This window comes from Tiliqua scincoides, chromosome 3, assembly GCF_035046505.1.
Source record: "Tiliqua scincoides isolate rTilSci1 chromosome 3, rTilSci1.hap2, whole genome shotgun sequence".
In the NCBI taxonomy this organism is placed as follows: domain Eukaryota; kingdom Metazoa; phylum Chordata; class Lepidosauria; order Squamata; family Scincidae; genus Tiliqua; species Tiliqua scincoides.
The window spans coordinates 225323788-225346405 of record NC_089823.1 but is presented as its reverse complement, the minus strand read 5'-3'; the positions used below and the strand labels follow the sequence as shown (position 1 = coordinate 225346405).

Below are 22618 nucleotides of genomic sequence, written 5' to 3'. Positions count from 1 at the left end.
GTCAATTCTATGTTTAGGATCATTAGAAAAGGTATTGAGAACAAAATGGCTGATATTATAATGCTGTTGTACAAATCGATGGTAAGGCCACACCTGGAGTATTGTGTCCAGTTCTGGTTGCCGCATCTCAAAAAAGACATAGTGGAAATGGAAAAGGTGCACTCGATTGAAAAGATCCATTCTAATTTTCTATACAAGATCTTAGGTGTACCGCATTGCGTTCCCTTCGCGGCACTTTGCCTGGAGACAGGCCAATATAGGCTGGAGTTTCTAGCTTGGTCCAGTTTCTTAAAATACTGGGCCAAAGTGTGCTTCAGGGCTGACCAAAACCCATTGTTAAAGGGGTTATTGACTGACTGGCTGTTGTCTCCTTGCTTAGCTCTATTCAATAAGAAAATTAGACAAATGGGTCTCGAGGAAGATCTACAAGGAGCTGCTACACTTGAGGTTTCTATCAGGCTCTTGACAACAAGACTAACTGACATAGAAAGGCAAGAGATTTTGGCTGCAGCACAAAAAAAAATGTTCGCCCCTAAATTTCCATCTTAACAATACTTTTGGTAAACAACCAAAGTACCTGACCTTCTTAGAGTGCCCCTTTGCAAGGAGGGCTTTTACATTAGCCCGATGCAACGTGTTGCCTTCTAATGACCTACTTGGTAGGTTTAGAAATGCCCCGAAAGAAGAACGATTTTGCAATTGTGGCCTCAGAGAGGTAGACTCTCTTCCACACATTGTTCTGCGTTGTGCTTTTAATCAAGTGCTCAGAGACCAGCATCTCCCCTCGTTGTCAGGAAACAAAAAAGCTCTCTCTGAGATCATCTCTTTACAACTTTTGCTGGCGGGTGAATTTGAATTCGTGACCCTTCCAGTTGCTAAATTTTTACATTTGAGCAACATGAAATGGGCTAAGCTGCTGGTTCTAAGCAACTTGGAGTAACTGTGTAAGCAAATTGTTGTGTTTTAATCCTTATTTCTTATCTCTCTTTTAACATATACCTTCATACATGACTGTTTGGAGATATTAGTTGTAAAACTATATGCCTAATAAAGGTTTGTTGTATGTTGTATGTTGTTTGGAAAAGGTGCAAAAGAGAGCGGCTAAGATGATTACTGCGCTGGGGCACCTTCCTTATGAGGAAAGGCTACGGCATTTGGGCCTCTTCAGCCTAGAAAAGAGGCACCTGAGGGGGGACATGATTGAGACATACAAAATTATGCAGGGGATGGACAGAGTAGATAGAGAGTTGCTCTTTACACTCTCACATAACACCAGAACCAGGGGACATCTGCTAAAATTGACTGTTGGGATAGTTAGAACAGACAAAAGAAAATATTTCTTTACTCAGCTTGTGGTTGGTCTGTGGAACTCTTTGCCACAGGATGTGGTGATGGTGTCTGGCCTGGATGCATTTAAAAGAGGATTGGACAAGTTTCTGGAGGAAAAATCCATTACGGGTTACAAGCCATGATGTGCATGTACAACCTCCTGATTTTAGAAATGGGCTATGTCAGTATGCCAGATGCAAGGGAGGGCACCAGGATGAGGTCTCTTGTTATCTGGTGTGCTCCCTGGGGCATTTGGAGGGTCACTGTGTGATACAGGAAGCTGGACTAGATGGGCCTATGGCCTGATCCAGTGGGGCTGTTCTTATGGTCAACCCAGGCAACATTGAAGAATTTTTTTCCTAGCCTAATTCTGCATTTCCATTTGTACAAGACTGGTTTTAAAGCAAATCCATTCTGTTAGTACTGTACTAAACTTGTGTTTTCCTATAGCCAAGAACTATATAATGTCAGTAGCCCTTTCTTCTGCCTAATCAATTGGCTGCTTGGTATGTGCAGACAATACTCCTGAGAGGGTGTGCACATAACCTTGCAGAACATTGACTTACAGAACTCCACTCTGTCACCAGTGATCATCACTAAGGAAGGCCCTTTCCCCATTTTCTCTCAGAGACTCAGCGTGGCATAGTGGATAGAGAGTGGCTGGGACAGATGGTTGCCAATGACCACAAAAGACCAACCTGGCTGCTCTATTTAGGTCAGTTCCCAGAAAAGTAAGAGATGAGGCCATTTTTCTCCCATAGCCTGTGTTTTATTTTAGCTCTACAGTTAAGGTGAAAAGCTCAACCTGACCAGTGAAACTTTGCACCCTTAAAGTGAACCTAGCCACCTCTGGGGCCACCGAAAAGTGCTGGGCTATATCCATGAGGCTGCCAGAAACTAGTATGCTTCACTCTGAGCCTACCAGAAACAGCTAAGCCCTCCCAGGGCCCGTGCAGGTAACACTACTTGGACAGGAGAGATAGTCATGAGTTCACTAGGCAGCCTTGGTTGCTGAGCCTAGCTTGGTTGCTGAGAAAACCAGTGGTGGGGGCGAGCAGGTCATGGCACTGCCCCCACAAGCCTGGTGCCTGGAGCATTTGCCCCATTGCCCCCCCTGGCTATGCTACTGCATGATACAATAATAGCAGGCTGTCTGTGCTGCTCAGAATTTTGGTGAGGCAGTTCTTTGGCAAGGAAAATGGTTGCATGCACTACTGCTATGTGGCAGCATCTCAGCATTTAGACCATTTTCTACATTGCTTTCATTTTTTTAAAATGCTGGTCCTTGTTGCCTTTGGGGTAAGTCTTATATACTGCTCAGCAGTGCAAGGTGCTCACAAACATGAAAGCAGGAATTAAGGAGATATTAATGTTTGGATTTTGTTTTGTTTAAAGTGCTATCTAATTTTTATTTGCCTGTGCTGAAGATGTTGTTTCCCTTACCCTTTCAGGCTAGGAGAAAGAAAAGATAGAAAATAGTAAGACCCCAGATGGTGGGATCCTTGTGGCATTGAAAGCAGGCTTTCTGCCTGGAAGATCAGATTGCTTATCTGAGACCAGGTGAAGGTGGAGAGATCCCAAAACAACAATGAAGCAGCATACTTTTTGGCCTGTTTCTCGCCCCCGCCCCCCAGTCAGAGAGAGCAAGTTTAGCATTTTTCTTAGTTCCTGATGTCAGCACTTTCAAACATTTTCATCGGGTGTGGGTAGTAACCTAACCCACACTTACAATCTCCTACTGTTTTTCTTATTAACCCGGGGATTACACCACTACAGGAAGAAAAAAATTCTTCATTGATCTGGTTTTAGTTCCAGATTAGGCTTGCTTCAACATAGAACTATGATTGGTTCCATAAATTCCACCAAATATAGTTTCAGCTTCCTGTAGGAGAGCCCACTGCTTTGAAAGAGTAGAGGCTGCACTTTCTTGAGGGGTGACAATTAGATAGCCTCCAATATGTGAGAAACCACAGCACATTCAGCACCCAGAAAACTGGATAAGTGGAAAGGAGACTTTCATATATGTGTGTTCATCACTCCATTGCTGCAACCTCAAGTGATAAGTAACTTGCCTGTCTGAAATGGCCATTAGATGTCGAATCACCACATACAGTATTGTTCACATGAATATATTTCAGGTGATCAAAGGAGATTCACTGAATGGTGAATTAGTGGTAGGTGAACATGCATTCTAAATCTGTTCTGAGACCGGAATTGTCAAATAAATGTCTAATTGCAATCCTGTGCATGACTACACAGAAGTCAGCCCCATTTAGTCCAGTGGGGCTTGCTCCCTAAATGTAGGATTGCCATTGGAAAAAGCTACATGTGAATAATCATCATCAGACGTGACAAATTTATTTTTTCACCTGCCTTTCTTCCATGGTGGACCTCAAGGTGATATATGGTGTCACTCAACTGGATATTGACCTGACTTATACTTGCTTAACTCCAGCAAGGGGGTTATATCATGTACCCCCAGACTGCGGCCTTGGCAAATTGCCAAGATACACATTTGAAAAAGCTTTGGAAACTGGCCCCCAAACTCAAGGGTGGCACAAATGTTCTAATTATTCTTAAGTGGTTTTTTAAAACATATTTTTAAAGAGGTAGGTCTCAAGGTACCATACCTAAGGTACATACTCTTCTCTCCAACATGTTTTTGTTCTGTTGGAGAGATGGAGGAGACCTGGTTTGGCAGGGGCCTTAGTGTAATATTGAAAATTCACTTCAGGGGTGGTTCACCATTTTTTCCAGCAGAAAAACATACCAACCAAGCTCTTCTCTTGAGGTTATAGCCTTTCTTGCACTAGAAAATGGTGTGTTCACTCTCTCTAAATGTTAGCATTTGACGTACTTAAAACAGCTAGGTAAAACCTCATCAAAATTTGTGATTAAAAGGTAAAAATTCACATATCTAAGCCTCTCAGGTGTAAAGCTGCCTTGGTTTCTTTCGGTCTAGAGAAAATGTCTAGATGTCTTTTTTCCCTAGACATCAGGTGATTATTGTAGAAAAGCGTCCAAGCAGAGTATCTTTCTATCCAGATAATTATGGCCAATACAGAGGCCAATATAACCATAATTGGCCAATTATGGCCAATAAACAGAGGCCAATCTATTGAGCAGCCTAATCCTAACCTGCACTGGTGCAGCTGGCCCAATGGCCTACGCTGTACCTGGCACAGGTTAGGAGCAGGTTGGAGGTCTCCTTGGAGTAAGGGGATAACACTCCAGCCTACCTAAAGGACACTACTCTGATCTGCACCAGCTAAGTCACAGGTGCAAATCCAAGCAGCCCCATGAAGGACTCTTAGGGCCAGGACAGGGGTTAGGAAATGGCAGAGCCAGACTTGATATGGGAGAGGGATCCATTCCTGGACCTCCTGCCGATATTGAATTTTGTGGATAATTAAATCGGGGGGGGGGGGGGCACTCTGGCAACCGGAAATGCCTCTCTGAGGCGTCCAGGAGGTCTAGACCCAGGCTTGGCACTCCCATTGACTCAAATCTGTGGGTGCCGAACCCACAGGAAAGGAGGTCCTAAAATGGAATTTAGCTTGTGTGTAGCGTGACTTTTTCAAGTTTTCTGCTGCTATTGCGCTAGTCAGCTGCCCTGTCACGCATTTCACCTTTTCTTCTCATTGGAGAAGGATTGTAAGCAAGCTTATGGTCATTAAATAATAAAACAAAAAATACACACCAGTGACGAGCAGCAAACAGGAAATCGGCAAATCAGCAACAGCACAACTATGACCACTGCAGAGAACTTAACCCAGGATACAAAGAGGCACTAATATAAAAGTCGAAGACTTGCTAAGTCAGAAATGCTTTCATTTTCTACACTGGTTTTGCATTGGTAAAGAGTGAGCAGTTCTAAACTCCAGGCGCCAGGAATATAATTTTAGTGAATTGTCTGTTGTCTTGTGTGTTCTCTGAAGCATTTGGTGGGCCACTGTGAGATACAGGAAGCTGAACTAGATGGACCTTTGGCCTGATCCAGCAAGGCTCATGTTCTTATGGGATGAGATTAGACAGCCTTTGGGGATTCTCAAAGGATGCTTTCATGATTTTTTAAATACATCCAGGCGCATAAGAAAATAAATACAACCAACAACCTACTAACTTAGAACACTGACTTAGAGACACAAAGTGCTGTTGAATCAGAATACAATGCCTTTTAGTCACCAGAGGTCCAAAAAAGTGACTAATCTGGTTTTAGCCAGAGAGCAAAATAAACTTCCATGTAGTAATAGCTGGCATGCAGAATTGGAAGCTCCATGTAAATTGCTGCTGACAAACACACCTGGTCAACACATGGTTTCAGGTATAGCAAGCATGAATCAGGTAGTATTTTTAGTCAATCAAAAGCACTTTGGCTGCAGTCCAAACATAACAATGGGTGTGATAAAGAAAGGGAAACTGATGCCTTAGAAGTATTCAGAAGGGATCTCTGGGATGTATGGTCTGCAGTAGAGTCACTATAGAATCTATACAGTCACAGGGCAAGTCAGCACAGCACCTGATCCCATGACCTTGGTACTTTTCTTTTCAGATATGGTTTTGGTGCAAACAAGCAATGTGACTGCCCAATAGGAAAGAGTAATATACAGTGCAGCAGATATTGAATCTCTACTGCAGGGGTTATGTTTTATCATTTTAAGATTATAGCGAGTTTGCTGTGTTGACTGTTCCTTTTTGTCTTTCATCTTGATTTGCTTTCATATCCCTGAAGAAAAACATTTTCCTAAGCATCAAGAGATATTTTTCTAGTCTCCTTCAGCCATTCACTCCTTTTTGATCATTCCCGCATTTTGTTATTTATAACAGCAATACATTCTTGGAAAGCAAAAGTGAGGCCCAACTACAAAATCACAAAGTACATGTAACAAAATCCTTTGTTTCACCTTCTGCCTAACCTTCGAGCAGCGGCTCTCATAAACATCTGGGATATAAACAGCACTTGGAATCTGTTCTCATGTTACCATCGTCGAGAACCAGTTGTCCTCTTTTGTTGTCAGATGAGAAATGAGACTTGCAGCCAAAAAATCTGAATGTGAGGAACAAACTAGACATGATGGGGCAGCCCTGTGTACTTTTTTGTATGCCTGACTGGTTTACATATAAAGCAGAGGTTGAGATTTGATTTTTTGTGAAAAGGAGCAGAGGGCCAGGGGTGAGGGGAGCAAACCATCCCACCTTTTGTTTTATCATACTACACTCCATTGCCTAAAGCACTTCTCTCCCAAGACAGCTGGAGAGGAAATTGCTGGAAGCAATGGACTGAAGATAAGGGAGAAAGAGGGCTTCACTCCCTTGGGCGGGGGGGGGGGGGGAGAGAAACTGCCAAAGCTCCATTTTCAACCAGCTGTTTCATGGATCGATTTGATTGCTGTTTGTTCATTTTTACAACCCATCCTCCACCATCATGCCAAAATTTAACCAATCTGTGTACTCCACTTCATTTATATTTTGAAAATATCCATCTCACTCACTCCCTCCTCTCCCGTCCCCCTCCCTCCCTCCTGGTCTATAGATCTGTGATAGCCCTCAAGAGAAGTTTCAGAAACTTCCTTGAATATTCAGCGTTCCTTAAATAGGGGTGGATGGGCTCTATAACCCTTTTATATGTGGCAATGTAGGAAAAAGCAGACAGGAAGAAGTAATGCAAAGAACAAAATCTATTCCAGCATGCAAAAAGTACCAGCTTTATTTCACAATAGGCAAGGAAGGAGACTGGTGAAAGGACCAGTGGAGGGGTGGTTTCATTCTCTCTCACTTCCTCAGATCCTTGGTGTTGATTTAGAAAGAAGTCTCCTTGGTTGGCCTTACTGTGTTCCTTTATTGACTGAGATAAAAGTAGTTGGTTAGTTGGCATCCTTCAGTCTCGGAAGACTATGGTATTGCGCTCTGAATGGTGGTTCTGGAACAGAGTGTCCTCTCCAGTGTGCAAAGCCTGGGTAAAGTAGGTATGGAGGATAGGCTGTTACCCATGCAGCAAATCCCCCCTCTCCACGTCGCTGAAATGGTCCAATGGAAAGGCAGAGGCCAATACGGTTGGTTCCAGCGGCGTCGCAGGAGTTGCCAGAATGTGACTGTGTTCAGCCATGAACTGCCTCATGGACTCCGGCTCCGGATTTTGCCTCGAGGTTGACTCCTGAAGCCTTTTCCATAACTGGATGTAGTCACAAGGCAGTGGAGATTTGGGATCAGAGTTTTCCTTCTCTCAGATGAGTTGCCTTCCCAGGCTGACGAGTCCCATCTACCCGGTGGCTGTTTAGTCGCCTCTTACGACAAGTACAGCCAAACTGAGGGCCTGTTCTTATCTCCAGCCCCCAGGGGTTAAGTAGTTGTTGACCACACCTGATTAGTAATTGACCACACCTGATTGCATGGGTCACACCTGATTGCATGGGGAAAAGGGTGGTTGCTGAGCAGTAGTGTAGCTACAGGTAGGAGTGATGCAGTAAGTATTGCAGGTGTCATAACACGCCATGTAAGCAGCCCCTCCCATTCACTGTCAGAGCCATTCTAGGCATCCACCATGCCCAGAATGACTCTGACAGCAATTGGGAGGTGCTGTTTTCACTGCGCATCATGACTCCTGCAATACTTACCCCACTGCCACCCCCGTGTAGCTACCCCCTGTCGCTACTCTACTGTTGCTGAGAGCCAGCATGGTATTATGGGAGACACTGCTCTCTCATCCATCAGATCCATCTTGAACAAGGTGCTACCTGTAGCCAACTTCATAGGGTTCTTGCAAGGCTATAAAATGATGGAAGGAGATATATTGGCATTTCCTAAAGTAGGTTAGGAAAGCAATCCACACAAGCAATAACTTCTGGATTGCTGGTTCATGCCCAAAGCAGGTATCTAGTATACCACTTGTGCAAGGAATCAAAGAATGAGGGCTATCCAAAAGCTATAAACAAGGCCTTTCCATGCTTCCTTTAAATAGCTAATCTGGTATAAGTTTCAAACTATGCAGCTGTGTTTATTTATTCCTGAATAACATTGACAAGTGGATTACCATATCAGTGAAGTTATTGTTGTACTATACTATAGCAGGAAAATTTTTAATTGCTGCGGTTGATCTGTTTCAAACCAGCTGGTTCATGGGTCTGTTTGCCTATTGTACACAGTTTTCTAGAACCAAAAAGGGAAACTCCCCACCCAACAAACCCCTTCTACATTCCAAACTGAGCAAATCCAATCCCTGATTCAAAAAAATATCGCAGTGCCACGTTAGGTCCTCGTGTTGGCAGCTCTGATCATTGAAAAGAACCAAAAGTCTGAGGTTTGCCATCTTTGTGAACGCGTAACAGGCTGTACAATTCGCTGTATTCCTCTCACGTACACAAATTGACTTGGGTGCAAAAATAATTGGATTGCTGGCAGTTCCGTCTGGCCTCAAGGTATCAGGGACGCATTAGATCTGTCTTGTTTTAAATAGAAAAAGGTAAGCACACATGAGAGTTCTGTTTTGCAAAAAGGCAACAATTTTAATAATGGCTTGGATACATTTCACAAAACATTAGATTGTCCTCATCTGTGAAATTGCCTTCATTTCTCCAGTCCAGCACCATCTTGGCATACCTTTAAAAAAAAAAAAAAAAAGTACAGTAATTGATTCTGATGAGTAGCTAAATGCTCAAGGCTGCAATCCTAACCACACTTTCCTGAGAGTAAGCCCCATTGAACAAAATAGGACTTACTTCTGAGTAGACCTGGTTAGGATTGTGTCCTATGAGCCTAAAGGGCTAGTGGCTTAGGCTAGCAGACCTAAAGGGCTAGTGGCTGGTAGGAGGGTGACCCGTATCAGGATAAAGGGTGGGGAAACCCCAAAGGAGCCCAGGGAGGAGAGCTTTGATCCCACTCTCCTTTTTAAACCGCGCAGATCTGAGAGCCCAATCCTATGCATGTCTAGTCAAAAGGGCTTACTCCCAGATAAGTGGGGCTAGGACTGCAACCTGAATCCCTTTGCCAACAGCTGCATCAACCCAAATGAGGTCTAGCTAGTGTAGAACAGAGTGGTACAACTGGTTCTTATGATCTGGAGTCTGTGCCTCTGTTAACACAATGGTTGGAAACCTTCAGTCTCGAAAGACTATGGTATAACCTACAACACCCGGTATTCCCAAGCGGTCTCCCATCCAAGTACTAACCAGGTCTTACTCTGCTTAGCTTCCGAGATCAGACAAGATCAGGCATGTGTAGGGTAACAGTTGCTGCAGCCCAGGTTACATTAGCTTTTTTTTGTAGTATTTTCACAGTGCCAGCTCATTTCAGTTTGTAGTCCACTAAGACACCTAGACCATTTTCACACATGCTGCTGCCAAACCAGCTCTCCCATCATCTTGTACATATGCTTATCATTCTTTTGTACCTACCGTTTGTGCAGGACTTTACATATGTAGTTCGGTTTCCATAGTGGTTTGAGAGTCAGCCAGACCTGGAAGATCCAGGTTCAAATCCCCACTCAGCCATGAAGCTTCCTAGGTGACCTTGGCCCAGTCACTATTTCTCAGCCTCACCTATCTCTCAGGTTTGTTGTGAAGGGAAGGGAAAAGAAGAGAGAGGGAACCATGTACACTGCTCTGAGCTTGGAGGAAGGATGGTATAAAAATGTGAAAAAATAACACAATATGTCTCTGCTAAACTTCATCTTGAACCTATATCATTTGTTCTTACTCAACCTGGAAATGATGTCATGGCTGGAAGTGACATCATCAAGCAGGAAAATTTTTAGCACCCCCCCCCATACAACCAAATCAAATCAATTAGGTAAATTAAAAGTTTACAATAAGTTTAAAAAATTATTTAAAATAAAGAAGAACCCTCCTAACCCTCACAAGCAGTTGCTGATCTTTTAAAAAAAAAAAATTCCCCAATCATCCTAAAGGCTGCAATCCTATCCACACTTACCCAGGAGTAAACCCAATTGACTATCATTGTTAAAAGTATATACATATTAGCCTGTTAAAAGTACAGGTCTGTCACATTTCTCCAAATGCTATTACATTCTAATGGTATGCATCATTATGCATGGTACGCATGGTAGCATCAAGTCTAATATATTAAAAATAAAATACACATTGAAATGAATGGGGTCCCAATTGACTCGCAACCCACCTAGTGGGTCCCAACCCACAGTTTGAGAAACACTACCATAGACATTATGGAAATGCTTTGTATAAAAGCTATTATGGAAGCTCAGTCCACCTTGTTATATTAATCATCTGGTCCTCTTGTTATATAAAGACCTCAATCAGCTGGTCGTTGTGGTTATAGACCTCAAGACCAGTCTTTTGTTAAACCCGAACAGCCTATTGGCTTAGCTGGCTGCTAACGTCAATATGATTTTTCAAGGCAAAACATGGAACAGAATACCTGCCTTCATCCAGGCATCTGTTTCATAAATCTTTCAGGCATGCACTTATCAGCCAGCGTCTTGCGTGTGCAGCTTGCATGCATTTTTAATCAGCTTTGAATAATGACTTTATATGCAAGATGATGATTGGAGGGTGAATTGTTGCGGTTGGTTGTTTTTTTTGTATTGTGGTTTTTGTTGTCCTTCTTTCTTGTTCCTGGGCTGCACGACAGGAAAAGAAAAAGTCCCACATGTCCCTTTAAAAGCTTTTCTGAACCTGGTACATTTGAAAGAGCATGAAATATGTATATCATCCAATGAAATATGTATTTCATGAGACTTCCAATAAAGAGAGTATCAACAGCCTGCTTCTCTGTGTGGAGTTTTAAGTACATTTGGTGGCTTTATTATAAAACAGGGTAACATAAACTGGCTGCAGCGGAATCACCTTCTTGAGATATCAAACTGCTTGCAAATTTATTAGTGGTGTTTAAAAAAAAAATGCCTCCCTGATATGCCATTTTGTTATGTGCAGAGCGGTTTGTTTAAAAAAAATACAAGGAAGTGTTCAATACACGTGTGTGAGATGCGCAGTCTCAGGCTCAAGCTGCACATAATACATCACTAGTCGTCTTTCTTTAAAAAGGAGAAAAAAGCCAGTTCCAAGGAGGAGTTAACGCTTTCTTCCATAGTATGATCATAGTACGGAGTTGCACCTCCTGAAACTGAGGGACACTTCTATTGGCACCTGCAGTAAGTGGCAAGATGTGTGTCAGAACAATGGCATGGGAGGGAAGGTTATTCCCTTCCCTATGTTGGGTTTTGATCCACATAGGGGGACCCTGCAGCTGCTAGCTTTTTAAATAACAAGGTGACACTATAATGATGCATTTATTGCAGGGGTTCTTAAACTTCTTAGAAGTAAAACTAAGGTAAATAAGTCTTTGCGGGGGGGAGGGGCAAACGCAGCAACGTGATAGGGGGTGAAGGGTTTTTTTAAACTCATGGGGAGCTGCTGCAAGCTCCAGGAGTTGGGGAAGCCTCACACAGCCCTCTGTAGGGCTCTCCGGGTCTTAGAATAGTGAAAAAGCTATCGCAAACCACTTCCTGGTTTTTCTCTGTATTCTAAGATTTGGAGAGCCCTGCAGAGGATTGGACAGGGCTCCCCCTAACTCCTGGACCTTGTAGCAGTCACTCTGTAAGTCAACCTCCGCTTCACCCCCGTTAGTGACACGATCGTGGGGATCGCATCACTACCTTCCCCTGCCCCTTAAGGGGCCAGGGACTGAGGCACTCAGGCAAGAGAATCGTGGCGCCCCGATTTGAGAACCTCAGATTTATCATCATGTGTAGTTTTATTCTGAAACGTTACAGTCCAGGAAAAGCTTTTCCACTTGATTGTGTTGAATGTGTAAACTAACTCTTGGACAATGCATTGCCATGAAAGTGTGAGGAGCAGAGTAAAAGTAGCAAGGCCTACAGTTGCATTGGCTCTCAACAAAGTTTAAACCTGAGCATCTTTCAGAAACATTAGGAGAATTGGGTTGGCAGTGGGGAAAGGCTGATGCTCATTGCACAGGGATTTTAGCTTAACATCTGTCATGCTTTAGCCAGACACCAAGTTTGTTTCATAACATCTTGCTAAGCCACTCTCAACAGGAGGGATATGGCTGGCTAGCTAGCTATACTTCTGATGCACAGTTAGGTTCTGAATTAAAACTTGAATGTAGCTTATGCAGGGACACATGCAGGGATATTATCCCTCACCTCAACAAAGCTGATTGGAAAGGGACAAGACTGAAGTAATGAAGCATACAGAAATGCAATGGACAAGCAATTCTGTGAGTGGGTTCTTTAGCTACCCAGGAGCCTTGAACAATTTCACTTATTTCTTATGACACGCTAGAAGTTGGACGCTGGGATGCCTTAGCATACAGTTCAGGAATTAACGGGGCTCAAAGCTCCAGTGTATCATTCACAAAAGCCAACCAGGTACAAGATCCAATTTGTATGTCTGAGTAGAGTGGAACTGGCTAGGAATTATTCCACCGTACCTATTTCTAAAACCCTCAAATGGAACAGCATGGGCTGGTGCATACTCTTCAATTATTACAGGGTAGACAGCTGGGGCGGGTATTGCTGCCATTGATCTAAGTCAGGGGTGCTCACACTTTTTTGGCTCGAGAGCTACTTTGAAACCCAGCAAGGCCCGGAGATCTACCAGAGTTTTTTTTTACAATGTTCGCGCCATCATAACATATAACATTTATGTGTACAATGTATGTTGGTGTACCTTGAGCCCCACTGAGTATAACAGGACTTACTCCTGAGTAGACATGCCTAGGATTAGGCTGTGAGGCTGCAATCCTAGCCACACTTACCTGGGAGTAAGCCCCATTGAGTACAATGGGCCTTACTCCCGGCGTTTCCTCCCAGAGGCACCTGAAAGGGGGGGGGGTCGGCACTCCACGATCTACTCATTTTGCCTCGCGGTCTACCGGTAGATCGCGATCCACCTATTGAGCACCCCTGATCTAAGTGATGTTAATAACAGTCTGTCTATCAGAGTTGAGGAAGAGGAACAGCCCAGAATCAGAAACAAACCCGCTGCTATCCACACAGAGCGGGGCTGGCTGCTCATGAAGGATTTCATCTGTGCTTTTAACATGTCTTTTTTCCTGTTATAATTGGTGGTGGATTGCTAAAAGCCAAAGGTAATAACAACTTCAAGAAGAATCTAGTATAACATGAGATTATCTAAGGCAACTGTTACCCTGCACATGTCTGATCTCGGAAGCTAAGCAGGGTCAGGCCTGGTTAGTACTTGGATGGGAGACAGCCTGGGAATACTGGGTGCCATAGTCTTAAGGTATATGATTTATACCATATGGTAGACTTATGGTATAAGACTATGGACATATACCATAGTCTTTCGGGACTGAAGGTTGCCAACCAATTTTCAACCACTGTGCCATGGCACATCGGTGTGCTGTGGATGGTCTGCAGGTGTGCCGTGGGAGTCTGGGGAGGGTCATTTACTAGTAGGGCAATTGAAGGATGTGAGCCCCCTACCAGCAGCATGGTATGCCTTGACCATTTTAGTGCCTTATCAGTGTGCCATGAGATGAGAAAAGTTAAAAATTGCTGATCTAAGGTCTTCGGGGACCAATTTTATCCAACTTTCCAACGCCAATGCAGCTGTGCCCATGAGGTGTGTGCACTGCATCCTGATGTGGGGGGGGCAGTCATGGAGACCTTCACAAGGTAAGGGCACATTTGTTCCCTCACTTCAGGGCTGCATTGCAGCTGCATCAGTGCTGAAAAGTTGGATAGGATTGGCCCCTCAGTTTTACAACCTGAAATGCTTTTCCTGGACCTTATTATAGGTAAAACTAACCTCTAAATATTATTATTATTTTTATTATTAACAGTATTTTTGTGTGTTGGCAACCTTCAGTCTCGAGAGACTATGGTATCACGCTCTGAATGGTGGTTCTGGAACAGCATCTAGTGTGGCTGAAAAGGCCGATTCGGGAGTGACAATCCCTTCCGCACTGGGAGCAAGTGCAGTCTGTCCCTGGTCTGTCTCCCTGGCTATGGGCCTTCCTTCTTTGCCTCAGACTGTTGGCCAAGTGTCTCTTCAAACTGGGAAAGGCCATGCTGCACAGCCTGCCTCCAAACGGGCCGCTCAGAGGCCAGGGTTTCCCACCTGTTGAGGTCCCCTCCTAAAGCCTTCAGATCCCTCTTGCAGATGTCCTTGTATCGCAGCTGTGGTCTACCTTATATACCGCTTTTCAGTGGAAAGGTCACAAAGTAGTTTGCAGAGAAAATCAAACAAACAACTACTGGTTCCCTGTCCCAAAAGCGCTCACAATCTAAAAGGATGCAAAAGAACACCAGCAAACAGCCGCTAGAAAAGACATTGCTGGGGTAAGGAGGGCCAATTACTCTCCCCCACTAAATAAAAGAAGAGCATCCACTTAAAAAGTGCCTCTTACCCAGTTAGCAGGGGCTATGAATACTATGAAACCTCTTCACTTATTCCAGTGGCTGCCCCTCCAGAATCCATCCTCGGGGCTTGAAAAATTTAAAACATGGCCCTTGAAAATGCAAAGGCAATTTTTAATGGTAGGCTTTGATGTTTTGATTTCATCCCTCAACAAAGCGTGGTTATGTCTCCAGCTTATAACTGGATTTATTTTTCAATTCACCCACATGTCCTTATGGCTGCATATATTTTTGTGTGTGTGTGTTTTATTCAGGGGTCTGCTATGCTGAGTTTGGCGTGCGGGTGCCCAAGACCACTGGCTCCGCCTACACTTACAGCTATGTCACTGTGGGAGAGTTCGTGGCATTTTTCATTGGATGGAACCTCATTCTGGAATACCTGATCGGCACAGCGGCAGGCGCCAGTGCTCTAAGTAGCATGTTTGACTCCCTGGCCAATCACACGATTAGTCACTGGATGATTGACAGCATTGGAACTTTAAATGGGCTGGGTAAGAATTAGTCTGGATATTGTACAACAGAATGATCTGTGTCTGTCAGATTATGGAAGGCAATTGAAGTTGTGACTGGAAATCCAAGCAAACCCAGGCAGCTCCCATTTCAAGCACTGCATGCATTATTTCAACACACTCACCCATCCAGTCCACACAATACTTTCGCCTGTGCTGGTCCTCAACTGATCCATGTGCCTGACACTGAGCAGTGAAGGATGAGCAGAGATTATATACCAGCAGTTTCATGGCTAGGTTTTTGCAATGACTTTGGCAGGGGAAAGCACCTGCCTTTCCAGTCAACATTTCCTTCACATGAGTTTGTACACCAGCTTGCCATAAATCTTCTAATGCACTAATCCTAAACATAATTGCACTAATCCAGAGATCTGTGTGTAAACTGCCGCTCCTGTGATGCACACGTGGAGTTCCTGCATGTAGAGAATTCCTCACACATTTCAATTCAGAGAACCAAAGCACATAGGAAGGCTTGTGCAAGTTGACTCTGTGCATTGGAATTAATGAGAAAGTTGCAGGGGAACTCCATGTTTACACTGGCCCAGAACAAGTCTCTGAACTGAGGTGATCTGAGCCAGCAAACCAATTTTAAAAGCAACCTGATTTCTGTCCTGTGTGTTCCTATGCGCGTAGATGGTTTAAAAGGGGAGATTAGACATTAATGGAGGAGGTCTATCAATGGTTGTTAGTCATAATGACTATAAGCTATGTCCAGTTTCAGAGGCACTATTCCTCTGACTACCATTTAACTGAAGCAACAATAGGAGAGGTATATTTTTCCTGCTAATGGGGAAAAGACACCTGAGGCATCTGGTTGACCATTACAGGAAACAGGATACCGGACTAGGTGGACTTTTGGTCTGATCCAGCAGAGCTCATATAATGCTCTTCTCAGGATCAGAAACACCACTGGTTTTGAAAAGACTCAGAGCCCAGCCCTGAGGTCCACGACGCAGCTCTGCGCTGCGGACCTCAGTCACAAACATGCCGTAAGACACGTTTGCAGGGCTAGCAAACCCACCGGAGCTAGCCCAGCTCTGGCTGGCACTGGGCTAGCGCGCAGCGATTGTCCAGGTTCCACAGCTCAGCAGTCTCCCGGACTGTCGGGATGCGGAATGGGAGGGAGGGGCATGGCCAGGGCGTGGGGGAGGCATTCTGGGGAGGGGGAAGGCATGGCCGAGGGCAGGGGGAAGACATGTCAGGGGGATGGAGCGAGGCGGATCCGCAGAGCCGAGCTCCGCAGGATCCAAGGCGCTCATGCAGGGCTGCATGGGTTAAAAAGTCACAGAGAGTTTTCTTTTTGCAGGTAAAGGAGAACAGTCATACCCAGATCTCCTGGCTTTGGTCATTGCTGTCATTGTAACCATCATCGTTGCTTTGGGGGTGAAGAACTCTGTAGGCTTCAACAACATCCTTAATGTAATTAACCTGGCTGTGTGGATCTTTATGATGATTGCCGGACTCTTCTATGTAAATGGAGAAAACTGGGCAGAGGGACAGTTCCTGCCTTTTGGATGGTCAGGGGTGAGTGTCTTGTGGATAAACTATCATGCCAGTGTACATCTGAAAGTGTGACAGCTAGAAGACCAAATGCAAAGGTTTCACACTGTATGTGTTCCTAATTTTCCCTTGGTGAAACCCAGAGCAGGTATGAAACCCAGAACAGGCATTCATTCAATCATAGATCTTTTCTTCTACCTGCTTTGCCTCCTCTTGTTATAACAAAAATCATATTAATCTATTAACGGCCCAGTGCTATTCAAAGGATAGGACTGCAGTAGCTGCCTCTAAAGTGCCATAAAGCCATTTGCAACAGCTCAAGTTTCCCGCATACCAGCAGGAAGGCTGGAGCATTCCCACATGCACTGGCAGACATTGGGAGGTCTGCTGGAGCGGGTAATCCAGTGCAGAGGGTTGGAGGGAGCTGGGGAAGGGGTTGAACAAGACAGGAGTGGTGGAATGAGGAAGGGGGTGGGTGGAATGGGGCAGGGTGGGGAGGGGCAGATTGTGGCTAGGAGGGGGTGGGTTTGGCGGTGGCAGTACATATGGAATCCTGACTCCCTTCCCAGGTATGATCCACTTGGCTCAGATCAATGCAGTACTAGCGATGTTGCTGGCACAGGTCTGAGCGGATTCGTTGCAGCTACTGGGACAAGGTGGGAAATGTCTCCATAACCTGAGGAGACCTCCAGCAGCCAAAAATCCCCTGTGGGATGCAACAGAAGCCGCAGTGCTGCTGCTGCATTGTTGCATGGAGATCTCGATAGGATTGGGCTGATAATATTTTATTGTACTACTAGCAGCCCAAACTAGCAGCCCAAACCATCACCAACTTTCCAGTGCCGATATAACCTTACCAATGGGGCACACACTGTGTTATGTGATGGGCAGCCAGTCATAGAGGCCTCCTCAAGGTAAGGGAATGTTTGTTCCCTTATCTCAGGGCTGTACTGTGGCTTCATCAGTGCTGGAAAGTTGGTTAGGATTGGGCTGTAGATCTGATACATTAAAAAAAAATCCTCATATGAATCTGCTTCTCTCTAGTTAAACTTTTTCTAACAGTTGCTAAGCCTTGCTGAGCTATAATTAAACTTTCAGAAACCCTCCATCCCCTAGCAAATTCTGCCTCTGGACTTCTTAGCACTGAGTCTTGAACATCCCCAGTTACCTATTCTTCAGTTGAAGCTTCCTCTCATTTGCTGGCCCAATCCAAATAAATACCACCCCCCAAAGTATTCACCAGAGTTTCATTTGAATAAACAAAACACTCTCCAGCTGGCAAGATTAAAAGTGTCCAAAATAGAATTGCCCAATGGAGTGGAGTTAACAAAGCATAAACACAATTATCGGACTCTCTGAAGAGTTGATGACTTAACAAGCTAATTACAACCGATCCCATAAGCAGCCTATCATAAAATGAGCAGCACCGAAAGGCAGATAAGTGGTTTGCCGAGAAAGAAAATGACACAGGGGAAAAGTGTGTCATTAATGGGTGCACATCTTATGCACACTTACTTGTGAGTAAGCACCATTGAACACAGTAAGATTTATTACTGAGTAAATATGCTTAGTGGTTAAGGGGCTGAACTACAAATCATGACCGCCCTGGTTTGACGGTCATCTCTGCCAGAAACTCATTAGATGATCTTAGTTAAGCCACTCCTTCTGAGCTAACAGCTACTTCCCTCGCCTTGTTGTATGGGGAGAATATTGCTCATTTACCTTTACAGCATCGTTTTAAGGATTACAGTTACGTGACAGTATGAATAAAGTGCTTTGAACCCTCAGAAGTGCTAAACACATACCAAGAATGATGATCTTGTCTATATTTGGCATGCCATACATATTAACGCCACCTAAGAAGCATGGCTGCAAGAAATGAGTCGAGGCACTTTCAATAAATGCACTGCCCCCAAAGCTAGACACTTGCATAGGTAACATTTTCAGGCACTTGGGACTAAATGTCATTGAATTCAGTAGTCTAGTTTGGTATCATGCATGTGCCTGCCCATTTGTAAACACTTTTACAGCCACCTTTGTTCCATCCTGGAACTCAATCCAGTGGTTCCCAAGTAGTCATCTGACCAGACCGCTTCAGTAAGGTGACCATGTCTTATGCCCTTAGGCTATAGTGGAGGATAGATAGAAAATCACTAGGCAACTTTGGGCCAGTTACTGCCTCTCATCTTAATTCATGGGATGGTTGTGGGGATAAAATCATGGCACGGAAAATAAACATGCAGGCTGCCTCAAGCTCATTAAAGGTTATATAGATGTAGACACGCTACTGAGTGTGTTTAGAATTACCCATGAGCATTGAAGGCAATGAAGACCGCATAGAAGGCAAGACTTAGGGCACAATCCTAACCAGGTCTACTCAGAAGTAAGTCCTATTTTGTTCAATGGGGTTTACTTTCAGGAAAGTGTGGTTAGGATTGCAGCCTTACTCTTTCAGAGTTGAGAGGGGGGTCTGGCATATCCCTAAGGAGCTCAGGTCACACTCCCCTGACCCCCCTGAAAGCATGAAATCTCATTAATTTCAGTGGGAGAGATTTAAGCACATGTGTAAACATTCCCATTGAACTCTCCTAGGATGTGTTGCAAAACTGGATCCCATCACAAGCACTGGGCGTAATCCTTCCGGGATATATTCAGTTTCACAACACGCACTAGGCCTTAATAGCAAGACAGCCAAGATTCAGTATAATTTCTCTTTCAAAGTGGTACGGAGAGAAGTAGAGATTGCAGTGATATTTGCTTTGGCTTCATGTCTCTAAGAAAAATGGTCTCATGTGTTTGTTTTGTACACTTCCAAATGCTGCTGGGTTGCTGCTTATTTTATACATGTTAGCTGAAAGCTTAACTGGGAATTTGGACAGATTTGGATTCTGCCTTGCCAGGACCTGCTTTTATCCCAGGATGAGCAAAGACTGCAAATATCCACAATGGGCTAGACCAGAAGCTAACTGGTTGGATTTATATGGCGTATCTCTCAAAAATGTGGTGCTGACAATGCAGCAGGAGAGAGGGATTGTCTTGGTATCCACAAGTGCCTGGCTGGTCATCCGCATAAAATTCACATTGCTAGATAAAAAGCAAAGAGAAGAAAGTGGCCTTATGGAAAGCATCCATGCATTTAATATTAGGAAGACTCCATTTGTTTTAAAGGAATATTTAATTTGAGACTTCCTTGCACAAAGGAAACCCTCTTCTCTGCCATCCTTCATAAACCCAATCATCTCATCTCAATTTTATGGGAGACCGCCTGGGAATACTGGGTGCTGTAGGCTTATACCATAGTCTTTCAAGACTGAAGGTTGCCAACCAACCATTTCTCCTCCCCCCCTTTCTGTGCCCTCTCCTGCCTCTAGACCCAGCCCTTCCCTTTCTGCTTTTCCTGCTTCTTTCCTGGAAGAAAAAAAGGAAATCTCCATTCCCCCTTCCACCCCCATGATGATATATTTTAACATGTTTCCTGTTGCCAGGACAAGACTCAGTTCTGTTGCTTGTAACTGTCTTTCATCCCCTGGAAAACTCTTTCAGAAGGTTCTCAAAGTTCTGACCCCTGTGCTTCAGCAAAAGGCTTAACTGCCTTTTGCTGTGAAGGCCAAGCTAGATGTGATCCAGGAGATCTATGACAACCAGATCTTTTTTTAATTGATTGACCGCAGCTACAGGCAGGTGATGGGGAGAGATTTGGATCAGGACTGTGGTACAGAGAGGGGGGTTAACCTTTCCCTCACTCCATGCCGCTATCCCTGATGCAAGCATTAGCATTAGGTTCAGCAGAGGCAAATGCAGTCTTTCTGGTCATGCTCAACAAGAGTATCCAAAAGAGGAGGAAGGGGCGCAGCAGCCAGATGGAGAAGCTGCCACCACCATGGCCTCCTCCTCCTCCTCTGGGAGAACTCAAGTCATGTCATGACATTGTGTGACATCACTATATTTCATGACATCACTACATCACTGCCTTGGGTACCATGGCCCCTGGTGATGCCACTACATTATATGAAACTAAATTATACCAGAGGCCCAACTATTGGTTTTTCACATGCTCTGTCACTGAGTTATGGCCCCATCTCTTCCCCTGTCTCTTCTGAAAGCATTTTATATATTTCAGAGCACTTAATCTAGGTCTCCTATCCTCTAGACTGGACACATTCAACTCCTTCAGCTTTTTCTTATCCAATTTGTCATCTAGATTATTGCCAGCTCTCGATGTTTCATCCATTGTCTAATTTGAGTCCTTTGATCATGCAGGTGCTACAAGGTGCAGCCACCTGTTTCTATGCCTTCATCGGGTTTGACATCATCGCCACCACTGGAGAAGAAGCAAAGAGTCCCAACACCTCCATCCCTTACGCCATCACTGCCTCGCTGGTCACATGCCTGACAGCTTATGTGTCCGTAAGTACTGAAGACTGCAAATTGTGGCCAGTATAAATCTGTATTCAGCTCCTGGACTCAGTTAAAAAGTGAGATAGTGTCAACCAAGAACTCCACAGTGGCCATGACAGTCATTATGGGATTGAGCTAGGACCAAGGAGAGTTGGATCAAATTTCCACTCAGCCATGACTCTTTTTAGGCAAATAACTCTTTCTCACCCCAGCCTGTCTGCATTGGGGCGGGTGGGGGGGGGGGGAGGAACTATATACAACAAATGTACAGCATATCCCTCTGAGCTACACATTATCAGAAGTGCTCAGGAATATGCAGGAATGAACCTACACACGTACCCCAAATAAGAGTGTTAAAGGACCTTTGACCTCTAATTGTAGTACACTTGGGAGAAGTTAGAGAGTTTAAATCACAGTACACAGCTTATTAAGGATTATTTTACTATAATAGTAAATAGCTCAAAATAAATGCAGTACGAAAGATAAAAGAATTGAGATTTATTGAGAGATCTGAGAGAGAGAGAACATATGAACAAAGGAGAGGCAAATAAATGAGCAAACATACTGTAACAAGCTTACTTCGAGCCCAATTCTATGCATGTCTACTCAGAAATGTCATTATAGTCAATGGGGCTTATTCCCAGGTTAGTGTGGATAACCTAACCTATCCCATCTGCAAGAGGGATCTGAAGGACTTAGGAGTGGACCTCAACAAGTTGGAAACCCTGGCCTCTGAGCGGCCCGCTTGGAGGCAGGCTGTGCAGCATGGTCTTTCCCAGTTTGAAGAGACACTTGGCCAACAGTCTGAGGCTAAGAGGCAAAGAAGGAAGGCCCATAGCCAGGGAGACAGACCAGGGACAGACTGCACTTGCTCCCAGTGTGGAAGGGATTGTCACTCCCAAATCGGCCTTTTCAGCCACACTAGACGCTGTTCCAGAACCACCTTTCAGAGCGCGATACCATAGTCTTTCGAGACTGAAGGTTGCCAACATATAAGTGTGGATAGGATTGTTGCCTGAGCGTATTCTGTAACCCTAAAATGATCTAAAAGAGTCCTGATGCTAGGAATGAAGAGAGAGAGAGAGAGAGGTGCTTGGTTTCTGTAGAGGAAGGAGAAAGATTACCAGACTGGTCAGAGACTACACTGAGTGGAGACGCTAGTGCAGGGGTGCTCAATAGGTGGATCGCGATCTACTGGTAGATCGTGAGGCAAAATGAGTAGATCGTGGAGTGCCGACCCCCCCTTTCAGGTGCCTCTGGGAGGAAATGCCGGGAGTAAGGCCCATTGTACTCAATGGGGCTTACTCCCAGGTAAGTGTGGCTAGGATTGCAGCCTCACAGCCTAATCCTAGGCATGTCTACTCAGGAGTAAGTCCTGTTATACTCAGTGGGGCTCAAGGTACACCAACATACATTGTACACATAAATGTTATATGTTATGATGGCGCGAACATTGTAAAAAAAAACTCTGGTAGATCTCCGGGCCTTGCTGTGGCTCTTGAGC

The 22618-nt window shown here is 44.5% G+C and overlaps 1 protein-coding gene across 1 annotated transcript in view; it reads left to right on the top strand.

The window, feature by feature from the left end:
- SLC7A14 (solute carrier family 7 member 14) overlaps positions 1–22618 on the top strand; it is a 40705-nt gene that overhangs the window by 3322 nt on the left and 14765 nt on the right. Inside the window, exons 2-4 of the mRNA XM_066620230.1 lie at positions 14962–15198; positions 16523–16740; positions 20977–21123. Of these exons, the coding sequence (XP_066476327.1) occupies positions 14962–15198; positions 16523–16740; positions 20977–21123 (602 nt within the window). The remainder of the gene's footprint in view (positions 1–14961; positions 15199–16522; positions 16741–20976; positions 21124–22618) is intronic.